At 62.5% G+C, this 12,623-nt stretch overlaps 1 protein-coding gene across 2 annotated transcripts; it reads left to right on the forward strand.

The window, feature by feature from the left end:
* The first annotated feature begins 2,611 nt into the window (after positions 1–2,611).
* On the forward strand, positions 2,612–9,998 carry LOC103546134 (tumor necrosis factor receptor superfamily member 14-like). 2 transcript variants are annotated; one of them, XM_070605050.1, is made up of 8 exons: positions 2,630–2,788; positions 3,773–3,881; positions 4,417–4,542; positions 5,669–5,824; positions 5,982–6,072; positions 6,979–7,136; positions 8,179–8,210; positions 8,424–9,998. In XM_070605050.1, the coding sequence occupies exons 1-8, from the start codon at positions 2,720–2,722 to the stop codon at positions 8,622–8,624; spliced, it is 942 nt and encodes a 313-aa protein (XP_070461151.1). In that variant the 5' UTR covers positions 2,630–2,719; the 3' UTR covers positions 8,625–9,998. The 2 variants fall into 2 exon arrangements, with proteins under 2 accessions (XP_070461162.1, XP_070461151.1); XM_070605061.1 differs by lacking the exons at positions 8,179–8,210; positions 8,424–9,998 and having other exon boundaries at positions 2,612–2,788; positions 6,826–7,121.
* Positions 9,999–12,623: the final 2,625 nt, after the last annotated feature.

Raw genomic sequence — 12,623 nt, forward strand, 5'->3', positions numbered from 1 at the left:
GCCGCCTTGGGGCCTGACGCTGGCTCAGCATCTAGGGCCTTGAGTCTTGAGGTGGGCTGGGTGGGGAGGGACGGGCCAGGGGTACAGGGGCCGAGCCAGCCATGGGACTCCCCATTCCAGCTGAAACACAATGATGCCTGTGGGTAAGTCCTGCCCCTTGCTGTGCCTCAGTTTCCCCACCTGTCCAGGGTGGGGTGGATGAAAGGATCTCTGATGAAAGGAGGCATCTGAAGGGAGTGATGGGTTGAGAGCCGGGATCGAGGGTCCTGGGGCCTCACCAGGTGTGGGGAGAACATCCTCCCTCTCTGGCCAACCCCACCCCAAGGATCTTCCCAGGACTTGGGAGGTCCCTGGGGGCATGGCAGGGAGCAGAGGTGGTCCCAGAGCCCTGTCCCTGCCCTGGGTGCCTGCAGTGTGCTCTGAGGCACCCGTGTGCTGCTGGGGTTTCCAGGGCATTCTAAAGCACTCCCCAGGGCTCTTGCGACAAGCAGAGGGTGCAGAGGGGGTGCCCCTTCCCCTTCATTGGAAACCCCCTGGCAGTGCTGGGGGCAGGGGGTGTGAGTGCACGTGGGGGAGCGGGGTGGGGGCACCCTCTAAAAGGCCCCTGGGTGTGGGGATGGGACCTGTGCTGCTTGGTCTCATGGGGGCTCCCAAGCCCCTGGTCCCACCAAACCCCCACCCTACCTCAGCACCAGGGTCTGTGGGGCTGGGCTGGTCGTCCTGGGTGATGGTGGCCAGGGTGGACGCTGCCTCTGGGCGCTGCGAAGCTTTGCCGATAGGGCAGTGGTCAGCCTCCACCCAGCCCTCGGACTTCACTCCTGCCCTGTTCCTTCCCCAGCGCCCAGGGTCTCCTCCCAGGGTCCCCTAGAAATAGAAATAGATAGTGACCCCAAAGACACTGGTGACTGCCAGCCAGTTCTGCCCAGTGGGAGCCCTCCCTGGGGAGATCCGGGCAAACCTCGCTACCCCAGGTGCCTGCAGCCCATGGGACAGTGAACCTTCCAGTGGGGTCCCCGGCCTCCAGGGGTCCTGCTCCCACATCATGTGAGGTGGGCTCTCACAACCCTCCTCCAAAGACCAGAGGCACAAGAGGGCAGGGGCAACCAGCACCTTCATGTCCAGCAGATGTCCTGAGGTTCAGTGGGGCAGGGTGGGGTCTGGGGCTGTGACCCTGGAGGAGGATTTTGTGCCAAAGTCAGGACAGAGAAGGGGCTCCAGGTCAGGCTGGGCTGGGCATCCAGAAATCGGTTCACTGGAGGGGGTGGTTCCTGTGTCCTTGAGGGCCCAGCCTTAGCACCTGATGGGGACCTGCCTGGGGCCTATGGAGATGGACAAGCCCATCAGGGTCGTGATGGGTCTGATTAGATGGAAGCCCCCACCTTTAATTGACTTTCCAGCTCAAAGATGAAGGGGGCCAGAGGCATGCCACGTGCATCACATGAGCCTCAGACTTTAATGTGATGTGACAGCCAGCGGGCATGGGGGCCAGGGGCCGGACTCACCCAGTCGCTCCCCATCCAGGATGCCAGGGCTGGGTGGGCTGCCTCTCACGAGCCCCCGAGTCTGCCTCTTAGGCATCGGTGTGTGTATGAAGGCCCACTCCCCTAGGCCAGCCCTCCTGTCCCCCTCTTGGGAGATGGCCATGGATCCAGGGAAGGTGGAGTGGGGAGAGCCCCGTCTGCACAGGAAGGTTGGGGTTTGAGGCTGAGCACAGTTTGCACAAGGGGGACCCTGGGCAAGGCCCTGTCCCTTTCTGAGCCCCAGGTCCCCACCTGTGAAATGAGAGCAGGAGATAGCCACTCCCACCCCGTCCCAGGACAGGTGGGGGTGGACACAGTGGGGGCCCCTGTGGGTACTCACAAAGTATTACCCTCCTCACCCCGATGGGGACTCTGGGACCCCCAGCCTCCTGGGGTCGGGGAAGGGTCGCCTTCTGCAGAGTCGTTTGCAGGGCTGTGCAGGTGGAAACAGGCCCAACCCAGTCCCAGGCAGAGGGTGGACACGCCCAGAACGCACTGCTAGAAGGCGGGGTCTCCTTGAGGGGGTGGTCCCCCCTTTCCGTAGAAGCAGGATCCCGCCTCTCCATAGATGCAGGTTCCCCCCTTTCCATAGAAGCAGGGTCCCCCCTTTCCAGAGAAGCAGTGTCCCCCCTTTCCAGAGAAGCAGGGTCCCCCATTTCCATAGATGCAGGTTCCGCCCTTTCCATAGACTCAGGTTCCCCCCTTTCCATAGAAACAGGTCCCCCCTTTCTATAGGAGCAGGGACCCCCCTTGCCATAGAAGCAAGTTCCCCTTTTCCACAGAGACAGGTAACAGGCAGCCAAGGAGGTTCCTCTTGGCTCCTGCTGTCTGGAGCTGGAAGCTGGATCTCTGGGGTCAGCAGGGGATCCCCCTCCTGCCTATGCTCCCCCCCGCTCCCCGCCCTGCCCTCTGCTCTGGACCGCTGGTCTTGCCAACTGCAGACTGCAGCCCAGGGCCCTCCCTGCCTGTCACTGTGGGGTCCTGCTCCCCTGGCCACTGATGGCCCCAAGGGCACAGACTTGGGGACTGGAGATGAATACTTCCTGAGATCACCCCGCAGGCTGTCCTCGCTGGCTCCTGCTGCAGTTTCTTTCTATCTTTCAGCCAGTGAGGCAGCAGGAAGCCCAAGTGCTGAAGCTCGTCCTGTTGGCAGGGGTCTGGGGACAGCAGCCAGGGAATGAGGGGTCCTGAGGAGAGACATGGAGCCTCTGCGAGGCTGGGGGCCGCCACCCTGGAGCCCAGCACCCAAGACTGATGCCCTGAGCCTGGTGAGTCTCCTGAGCCTGCCTGTCTGTCCAGCCGCGCCCCAGCGCCCCTATTCCTGGCCCTGGGTGTACCCTCTTCCCCATCCCTGCCCACGATGTCCCTGTCCTGCCCTTGTCCCCCAGCTGCCCGGCTCTCCTAGGCTGACCCAGCCCTCTGTCACCCACTCACCCTGGCCCTGGGGTAGGGGAGCAGACACACAGGAAAGCCATACCCACCAGCAACAGAACAGCTCCTGGTGGGCCTCGTCCCCAAAACCCCACTCAGGGGACGAAAGTGAGCCCCCAGCACAGGGTGAGGGTGCCTCCAGGGCCCGGCTGTTCTTGGATGCCTGAGCTGGACCTGCCCTGGGGTGGAAGCCCGCAGCAGGTGGCTAATCTCCACCCTCAGCCCCTCCCTGTCCTGGGAGATAAAGTCCGTGTCTGTGTGAGTAGGGTGGAGTCTAGGGCCAGGCCGGGGGGACAGCCTGCTTGCCCGTGTGGCTTCCTGCCAGCCCAGGCGGAAACTTCAGGGTTAGCAGAGTCAGCCCTGCGCCCTGGGCCCCCTCATGGCCCACCCCAGCCGGGGCCCTGAACAGCCTGTCTCCCGTGCCTGGCCTGTGAGCCCCTGACGGTCGTCCTGCTCTGACCCTGCTGGGTCCCCAGGGCTCAGCGGGCCCAGCACAGGCCAGAGGGAGGCTGGCCAGTTGTCCAGCCCAGAGTGGCTCAGGGCTTCCCGGGGAGTGTGGTCCCTGGTGAGAGCAGAGACCCAGTCCTTGGGGTACCATGCTGGTGGACCTGGGGACAGAGGCAGGAGACGGGCCAGTCCCCACCTAACGCCAGGGCTGTCCTGGATGATTCCCAGAGCCTGTCGGGGCCCACCTGTGTCCTCCCTCCCAGGCCACCTCCAGCTATGGGGCTGCTGCTGCCCCATTTCACAGAGGCTGATATCGAGGCCCCGGGGCAGCCTGGGCTGCTGCTCCCCTCCAACGCCCCGTCTGTCCCCTCCAGGCCTTGTATCTCCTCCTCCTGGGGTCCCCCCGCTACACCCTGGCAACGCCCCAGTGCAAAGAGGAGGAGTACCCAGTGGGGACCGAGTGCTGCCCCAAATGCAGTCCAGGTAGGTGCCGCCCCAAGGGACCTGCCCTGGGGGCCCCTGGGAGCCAGCGCTGTGGGGAGATGCTCCAATCTTCCCTGCCAGGAGCCCCTCCTTTCATAGCACTTCTCTAGAGGGATATGAAGCCCCCGGGGCAGGGGCACTGACGGGGAGGACCCGAGCCCCCAGGGCCGCCCCCCCAGCTTCGACACTTCCCACCAAGACTCTCACAGCCCTCTGCACAGGGGGTGTGGCCTGGCGCCCCTGCCAGCCCATTAATGGCCAGAAGTCTGGGGCTCAGAGTGGGAAGTGCAGCAGAACAGGCCTGGGTGTCCTGGGGGGACCCCCACATTCTTCCGGAATGTTCTGACTTCCCCCAAAGCAGGCTTACTCCTGGGAGGCGACTAGGCAGGATGTGTCGTGTGGGGAACAGCTCGGGTGGGTGCCTTTCAGGCCCTGGGGGTGGTGTCACACCGCAGGGGGCTTCCAGGTGGCAGGATGGGCAGGCCTTTGCAGGGCCCTCCCCAGCTCTGACTGCTGTGGACCCTCCCGGCTGCAGGTTACCGCGTGAAGCAGGCCTGTGGGGAGTTGACTGGCACGGTGTGCGTTCCCTGCGCCCCCAGGACCTTCTCAGCCCACCTCAACGGCCTGAGCAAGTGTCTGCCATGCCGACCCTGTGACCCAGGTGAGGACGCTGCCCAACCGCCACGGTGCTCAGCCCCCAGTCCTGACCCTGCAGCACACCCACGGCTCAGGACCGCGAGGCTGCCCCTTGGCCAGCCCCACCCCAGCCCCAAGGAGGGCTCCGCCTCCCCCCGTCACCTGTCCCACGGACCCTCCAGAGCTCAGGGACACTATCATGTCACATGGGTACCCAAGCCTGGGCCAGACCCTGATGGAGCCAGAGTGTCCCACACTGCCTCCGCCAGCCGGGGGCCTGGCCTCGCCTAACAGTGTGTGGGTTCTCAGGAGACACATCCCCCAACCCCTGAGGGCTCCTCCTCACGCGCTCAGCGCTCAGACCCTCGGGTTTCTTGCTGGCCAGGGCCGGTGGCCAGGAAGGAGGGACCCCAGGATGTCGGGCATGACAGACGTGGGGGCTACAATGCTTTGGGGCTCAATGAGGAGGGTGTGAGGGGCTCAGAGCCTTGACCTGCACCTGCAGAGCCCTGCCCCGAGTAACGCACGTCTCTGGCTGGGCTGAGGGTGGCACCGACAGCATTGACGCCGTCCTCAGGAGGGGCCTGGGTCCAGGCCCAGCTGCCACCCCACCGCCGCCGCCTGCTGAGTGGGCTCACTGTCCTGTCTCTGCCACCTGACCGGCCCGGTCTGCAGTGGGAACATGAGAGTCTGAGGGTGCCCCGGGCTGCCCTGGTTCTCCCTTTCCATGTGAGCGCCAGCCGGGCAGGACTTTGAATGTCTCCTCGGGGTCCCGCTACCCATCGGGGACGCGCTTCCACCACTCTGCTGGCCTGCCCTTTTGTGCCCACGGCTCTATTGTCCCAGTGTCCCTCAGAGCCCCCTGGGACTCACAGCTGTGTGTCCAGCACCTCCGGGCACTGTGTTTGACTGAGCTGGGGATGCAGCTGGCAGCATCCTGGGTGGGGGCAGAGGTGGGCCCAGACACACCCACCAGGGCTGCAGAGCTGGCCCGGGGTCCTGTCACCAAGCTCTCCCCAGACCCCGGGCAGGAACCCCCAGGCCTGTGGATGCTGTCCAGGCCCCTGCTTGTTCTCCTTCAGGGACGGGGTGCTCACCACTGCCCACAGCTGCCCTGGCTGCTGCTCTCAGCTCTTTCTCTTGGATCCCAGCCATGGGCCTGGTGATCAGGCGGGACTGCTCAAGCACGGAAAACACCGAGTGTGGCTGCGACCAAGGCCATTTCTGCGTTAGCGAGAAGGGGGATGATTGTGTCGAGTGCCAGCCCCACACGACCTGCAGACCAGGCCAGAGGGTACAGGAGAGAGGTGAGCCGACGCCCAGTCCCTCTGCCCAGCAAGAGAGGAGCCCGGTCCCCTAGCGCCTACTGAAGACACAGACCCCAGGCCCAAGCCTGATGGGGGAAGCCGGGCTCCGCCCTGGCAGCGCCCTCGGCCCCCTCTGCCCAGCCCTCTCCTTCCTCAGGCACCGAGCGGCAGGACACGGTGTGTGAAGACTGCCAGCCAGGGACCTTCTCTCCCAATGGGACCCTGGGGGAGTGCCGGCCCTGGACCAAGTACGTGATCCTGGGTGGCCTCAGTCCCGTGCCCCTGGGGGGTGGTCCTTGATGCTCCCCTGGGAGGTAAGGGCCCTCGCCCTGCAGAAAGCCTGCTGCCCTTTGGGTGCCAGCATCCAGGAAGCTCCTGCTTGGAACCCATGGTCCAAGCACATCGCAGCACATCGCAGCACATTGCACTGGCCAAGAACCGATCATAGCAATTTATCTCTGAGGACAGACTTTTCCTGGAGCAGATCCAGAGGGACGCTCTTCCCTGGGTCCCTGTGCTTCTGGAGTGTCACCAAGTGTCAGGGCTGTGGGGCCCTCCCTGTGATTCTGGAGTGGGGGAGCCTATAAGGCAGATGTTCAAAGTGAGGACCCCAATTGTGCTGCAGCAGGACGCCCCCAAATACCCATCCCCTGGGCCCAGATCTGAGCTGGGTGCTCAGAGTCTCTGAGGGGAGCCTGGTGTCTCTGGGGGAGCCCGGGGTGACCAGGTGTGGCTGCTCAGGGGAGGGGGCAGGGTCCAATCTCACCACCCTGCCTCGCCCCTCCTTGTCCCCACCCCAGGTCAGTCCCTCTGTCTGCAGCACCGGCTCGAACAGTTTTCCGTCCCTGACCCCAGCCCTCTTCACGCCATCTCCTTCTCCGTCCTGTCGCTCTCCGTGGTCTCCAGCTGTCGCTCCCACTCTCCCCCTCCCTGCTCTCCTCTCGCCTTCCTTGTCTCATCCTGGTTTCCCTCTCCTTCCTTCTCTCTCTGTCTCCCTGTAGCTCTGGGGCTTGGAGAGTCCTTCAGACCTGAGTTCACACCAGAGCTGCTCTGAGCCCGGCTGGGCAGCAGGGGACGGACCCTCCCGGGTCTAGAGAGCATCAGGCTGCGTCTGCCGCCCGCAGGATCCGGGTCCCGCCAATCTTCTCTCCTAGGTGCAGCGGCCTCTTTGAGATGGAAGTGGAACCTGGGACTAGCAGCACAGACGTCACATGCTCCTCCCAGGGCCTCAGTGTTCTTGTGGGCGTTCTCGTGCTTGTGTTGGCTGGCCTGATAGTCCTCTGCGTGTGGATGAAAATGAGAAGGACACCTGGTGAGCAGCAGTGTGTGGCCCTCTGAGGGCTCAGGTCCCGAGCATCACAGCTCAGAGACCCACCACGGCTCTGAGAGACGGTCTGAGACACCCTCAAATCTAGGGGAGGAGGCGGCCCCAGGAGCATCTCCAGGATTGCTTGGCCCCCTGAAGAGCGGCTGCTGCTGGGCTGGGGCCGTGGGCTTCCTGCTGAGGGGAACCCTGATGTCACGGGGTCTGCCGGGGTCAGGGAGTAGCGGGTGGGACCCCCTAGCCAAGGAGCCCTCTGCCGCCCCCGTGCGACCTCACTGCCATGGACCCTAAGTCCCGTCAGCCCTCCAGGGACAGTGAGAGAACCTGCGGTCAGCTGGGAGGGGCCCAGGTCAGAGCCTCCCTGCTGTGGGCACGTTGTGTCCCCACCGAGAGACTGCGTCGTTCATTCATTCATTTTCGTTCGCTCACTCCTTCGTCCAATTGTCTGCCGCTCTGGGCTCCTCATCTGGGCCAGGCCCCTCTGGACACCAGGATCCAGGCTGTGTAGACCCAGCTCTGGCCGCTGGGGAGCCCCGTGTATGTCAGAAGGAGAGCAGGCAGTCAGCAAAGACATCCAAATCGGGGAGTCGGGCTGCTGTCAGCGGATCGTCCTGTGTCCTCACCCCTGGGGCCCCCAGACTGCCAGGAGGTCTCAGGAGCCTGGGCTGGGAGGAAGCTGGGCCAGCAGCCCAGGGTCCCTTTCCTCCCCAGTCTGGGGCACCTGCTCTCAGGGGGGCTGACCCTCCTCTGAGAAGTGCACCCCACCTCTCCCTGGGAGACGGTCTAATTGGGGAGGGCTAGGGAGCGGGGTGGGCAGCTGGGGAGGTGGGCGGGGCGTGCACCGTGTCCTTTCTCATGTCCTGGGCCCCCTGGGGGACAGGCCTGGCAAGGAGCCCCACCCACATGGGTCCCCCTGCCTCTGAGAGGGTCAGTTTCTCGGGGAAGTTCACCCAGCGAGAAACCGGGAGTGTGGGGCACCCCGCTCATTGCTGTGTGGCCCCTCCCTGACACACGTGTCTCTGTTTTACAGATGGATTCACCCCAGTGAGATTCCTCTCTCAGGTATGATTTCTCATCCCCCTAGTGGAGTTGCTGCAGGGCGGGTGGGCCTCCCAGTCGTCTGAGGGTCCCGAGTCCTTAGTCCATAGTCATGCTGACTTGGGAAGGGAGGCCACCACTCCTCCCCTGGAAACCCGGGCTGACCATGAGCATTGTGTGGAGGCCCGAGGGCTGGAGCCAGCCCAGGCGGGGATGTCATGTCGACTGTGTCCGCAGTGGACACGTCCTGGTGTAGGACGGGAAGACACAGCCGCCCAGGCCCTGCAGCCCACGCCGGACGTCACCACGGTGGCCGTGGAGGAGACAGCAGCCATGTTCCCTGAGAGGGAGCAACATGCTGACCGACAGCCTCAGATGCAGCCATCTGAGAAATCCCTGACTGTGTCTGCCGAGAGCTGCCAGGCCCTCAAGGGCTGAACTGGGGACCAGGGCAGCCGGTAGGACCCACTCCTGGGCTTGCTTCAGACTCCATCCAGCAGAGACAGAGACAGTCCACTGCTCAGGGGGCTTTGAGGACCCCACACGCCTCCCCACCAATGACGTTCGAGTCCCCAGCCCTCCCCTCAGCCCTGGGCTGACCACGTGCTGACCCAGCACTGTGAGGACAATAGCCACAAGCCACTCTGTGCCCCAGGCCCTGCCTCTCCCCAGCCCTTGGGCTTCAGCCTGCTCATCTGCAGGATGGGCCTGCGGGCGCCTACCTCCGGGGCTGGGATGGGCCAGGATGGGCCGTGAAGGCCTCATTAGGTGAACGTTGCGTTCACAATCGATTTTTAAATTGGTGTTGTGTGGCCCATTTTTTCATTTGTTATTAAAAAGTGTGTTTTTGGGGAGCTGCTTTGAGAGTGCATAAATGTTCTGTTTCTCCCCAAACTCTCTGGGCGCTCACGAGAAGCTCCGCCCCGACGCGTGGATGAGCGTGTTTGGAGGAGGTGCTTTGAGACTGAAGATCGTCCGCGTCTCCTCAAGTCTCTATCCACTGACTCTTCCTCTCTCAACCGTTTTCACCGCTGGAGGGAAGAACTTTCCCCTTTCACTCACTCGTTCATTCACTGATGCGTCGGTCCCATGAGGGCCTCCTGGTCCCCGATTCTGTTCCTGGTTCTAGCCCAGTGCTCTGTATTACGGCGATGTTCACACTGTCCCCGCTCTTTCCAGCAGGAGTCCCTTTATACTGGCTCCTGCTTTCTTTTGACAAATCCCAGTCATTCCGTGAGCCTGTCCTTAATTTCTGGCCCAATAGGGTGTTCCAGGCCCCTCTGGTTCTTTCCCTGCTCTGGTCCTGGGCCCGGACATTTCTCCTTGCAGCCCTGACCATTCTGATGGAGAATGGTGTTTGGAACCCAATGTGGGTGGGCCGGGGTGCTCACTGTCACTGGGGGGCCATGGCTTCTGGGATTCACAGGGGATGGGTCAGGAATCGCATACCCACACCCTTGACACACCTCCCTCATAGAGGCACACAGAGCTGAGGACACAGATCGGCGTGGACAGACGTGCAGACCACACGTCAGCAGGAGTTCACACCGAGAGCTCTGGTTCCGAGCAGACAACAGGCGCGTTCTGTCTGCTGCTTTCTGCGCCTGTGGCTCTTGACCCTGGTGCCAGCCCGGCCTCCTTTGTCCAGGGCACGTTCACCTGTGGGCTCAGTCCTAGAAGATGCAGGGCGGTCTCAGGACTGCTCCCGTCGGGAGATTCCTGCCCAGGAGCCAGAGGCCAGTGCTGGCGTTCAGTTCTCTCTTCCTTTCCTCCAGATTTCGTGCTCCAAAGTGACAGTGGTTCACTTTTCTTTTCACGGTGGTTGTTTTATTCATTTGAATTATAATTTTGTTCATTCTTTGAGTCTGAATTCTGTTTTACACGTTTGTCAGTCTCTCTTGATTCTCTGTGGCTATCTGCCTACCTATGAGTTTATATCCATCCATCTCTCTACCTTATTTGTCTCTTAATCTGTGGAGCTTTAACATGGTGTTAATGTCAGGTTAGTGATCTTAGCTCAGAGGGTGGCAGGTTGTATTGAAGAACATGACAAACCCTGAGCTGGCCCTGTGGCACAGTGGTTAAACTTTGGTGTGCTCCATTTCCATGGCCCAGGTTCCCGGGTTCGGATCCTTGGTGTGGACCTCCACTACTCATCAGCCATGCTGTGGCATCAAACCTCTTATGAAGTGGAGGAAGAGTGGCACGGATGTTAGCTCAGGGCTAATCTTCCTCAGCAAAAAAAAAAAAAAAAAAAAAAAATGACAAACTCCTTCCTGTCTACAAGTAACCCACCCTGAACGTGGGGCTCAGTTGGATCAAAAGTTGAAGCAAGCATGAGGACTGAATTCCATCGTGCCCAGTGGACATCAGGAGAAGGACTCTCACAAGCAGGATGAGGGCTCCATTCACTGAGATGTCACCCCAGTCTTAGTGCCCATTCACCCAATAACAGCTGCCACTCAATTAGGCAAACACTGACACAACTGGAAGGAGGGACACCCCAGGGTTCTGTGACTAGTGGGGCTTTAACTGTCCTCTCTCGGGCATTGACAGAACCAGGAAAGACCGGCAGGAGAGAGCAGGCCTGGGCAGCGCCATCCCCCCTCCAGCTCCATTCACCGGCACCCCTGGATGCCCACCCACAGCAGCAGGACGTAGGCCCTTTCACGTGCTCATGGGACCGTTGCCAGCTGAAGACATGCCGAGCCCCCAGGCAGCCTCAGTGAATTTAGAAGCGGTGAAATTCTGGGGAGAAGATGCTTCCTCAGCCAGCTTCTGGGCCCCACAGGGCAATGGCTACTTGAGGCTCTGGGAAGGGCTCCAGACGGGTGTCCACCCCACAGCCCCCACAAGGCCACACCTACCAGGGCGGGGCACCTGGGCCCAGCAGGCCCTCCCCCTCCCTGACAGAGCAAGGCCAAGACAGGAGGCCTGCATTAAGCCTGCCTTTACCTGATGGTCTGACGTCTGGGGCCTCACCCACCCTGGGGAGACACCCCCTCCCAGGGCCAGTCAGTTCCCAGAGATAGTGAAGGCTGGCCTGGGGACGCACCCTTCACATGCAAACTGACCAGTCCAGGGCCCGCTCCCCAACTCCTCTGTTGGCGTCTCACGCTCCAGGCCAGTAATCCTCTGCACTAGTTACCCCAGGGCAGGACGGGGCGCCTGGGGCCAGCCCAGAGCCCACTGAAAGTGTTTCCACCAGCCCGCTGCCCGCCTGCTGCCCGCCTGACCCCGCCTTTCCCGCATAAACCAAATCAAGCCTCTTGGCCACATTGTCCCCGCTCCCTCTGCCTCCTGACCCACCCTGGTTTCCCCACGTGGCCCTCGTGGTGTGCTGTGCCCCTCCTCTTGGGGACCGTGAGCGTTGTCTTTCCAATGACTTCTTCTGAAATGCGGGCCTCAGGGTAGGGCCTTCAGATCCAGAGACAATGATGAAATCTATGTTTTTAAAATGAGAAGCACTGTCTCAGAGTTGGGAGGAGGGGCAGGAAAGAGGCCCACAGCGCGGGCTCCTCCACCTCGAGTCCCTCGGCCTCCCACTGCACAGCGCAGGCCAGCTCCCTGAGAAGGAGCCCCAGAGATGGAGGTTGGGACAGTGGGGGACGCACTAACCTAAATGCGTTCACACGAAACCTCAGCCCTGCATCACCCCCGGGTGTGGCAGCAGCCTGGTGTCTCTGCACCTCATGCAGCAGGCCCAGGACAGGAGCTGCCACGCGCGCAGCCCCTACCTGCCCGACGCTGCTCTCTGGGGCTGCGGGCAGGCCCGGGCAGGATGCAGCTGGGCCGTGTTGGCTGAGAGCATCACCTGCTTCTCGGGCGAGTCTGGGAGCAGCTCCTGCAGGTGCAGAAGGCTGTGGGGTCGGCCCAGGGCTCCCGGCTGCAGCAGGGCTGACGCTGTGGCGGCCTTGGGTCTTCTCCCGCACCCCCGTGCTGGCCACCTCGCCCGCTGCCCACGGGGTCCAGGAGAGCTCTAGAACTTCACCACGAGGCTGCTTGTCTTCTGGCCACAGCAGGACTGGAGATCCGAGGGACACCCTGAGGACCGCTTGGGTGCAGGCGAGACTCTCCAGGACGCCTGCCAGGACCAAGCCTGCTCTCCCGCCTGCTGGTTTCTCGGCAGAAGGCGTCCCAAGTGACTGACTGGCAGCCACGGGCAGTCAGCGGACCTCTTGCTGTGTTCTTGGTGGAAGCCCCCTCCCCCACCCTAGGCACCAGGATCCCTACCCCTTGGAAACCAGGGCTGCCTGACCGGGAGCACACATATACCAGGGCATGCGCCGAGCCTTGAGGGGCCGACCCTGCCTTCCTGGGGCTCAGTGTCCCCAGCACTGGGGACCAGCCGGGCCAAAGCAGCTCACTGTGCCCTGGGGGGAAGGCTCAGGCCAGGGAACAGCTGCCCTGGAAAGGGTCAGGGACAGAGAGGGCCCT

Source organism: Equus przewalskii, chromosome 2 (assembly GCF_037783145.1).
Source record: "Equus przewalskii isolate Varuska chromosome 2, EquPr2, whole genome shotgun sequence".
Lineage (NCBI taxonomy): Eukaryota > Metazoa > Chordata > Mammalia > Perissodactyla > Equidae > Equus > Equus przewalskii.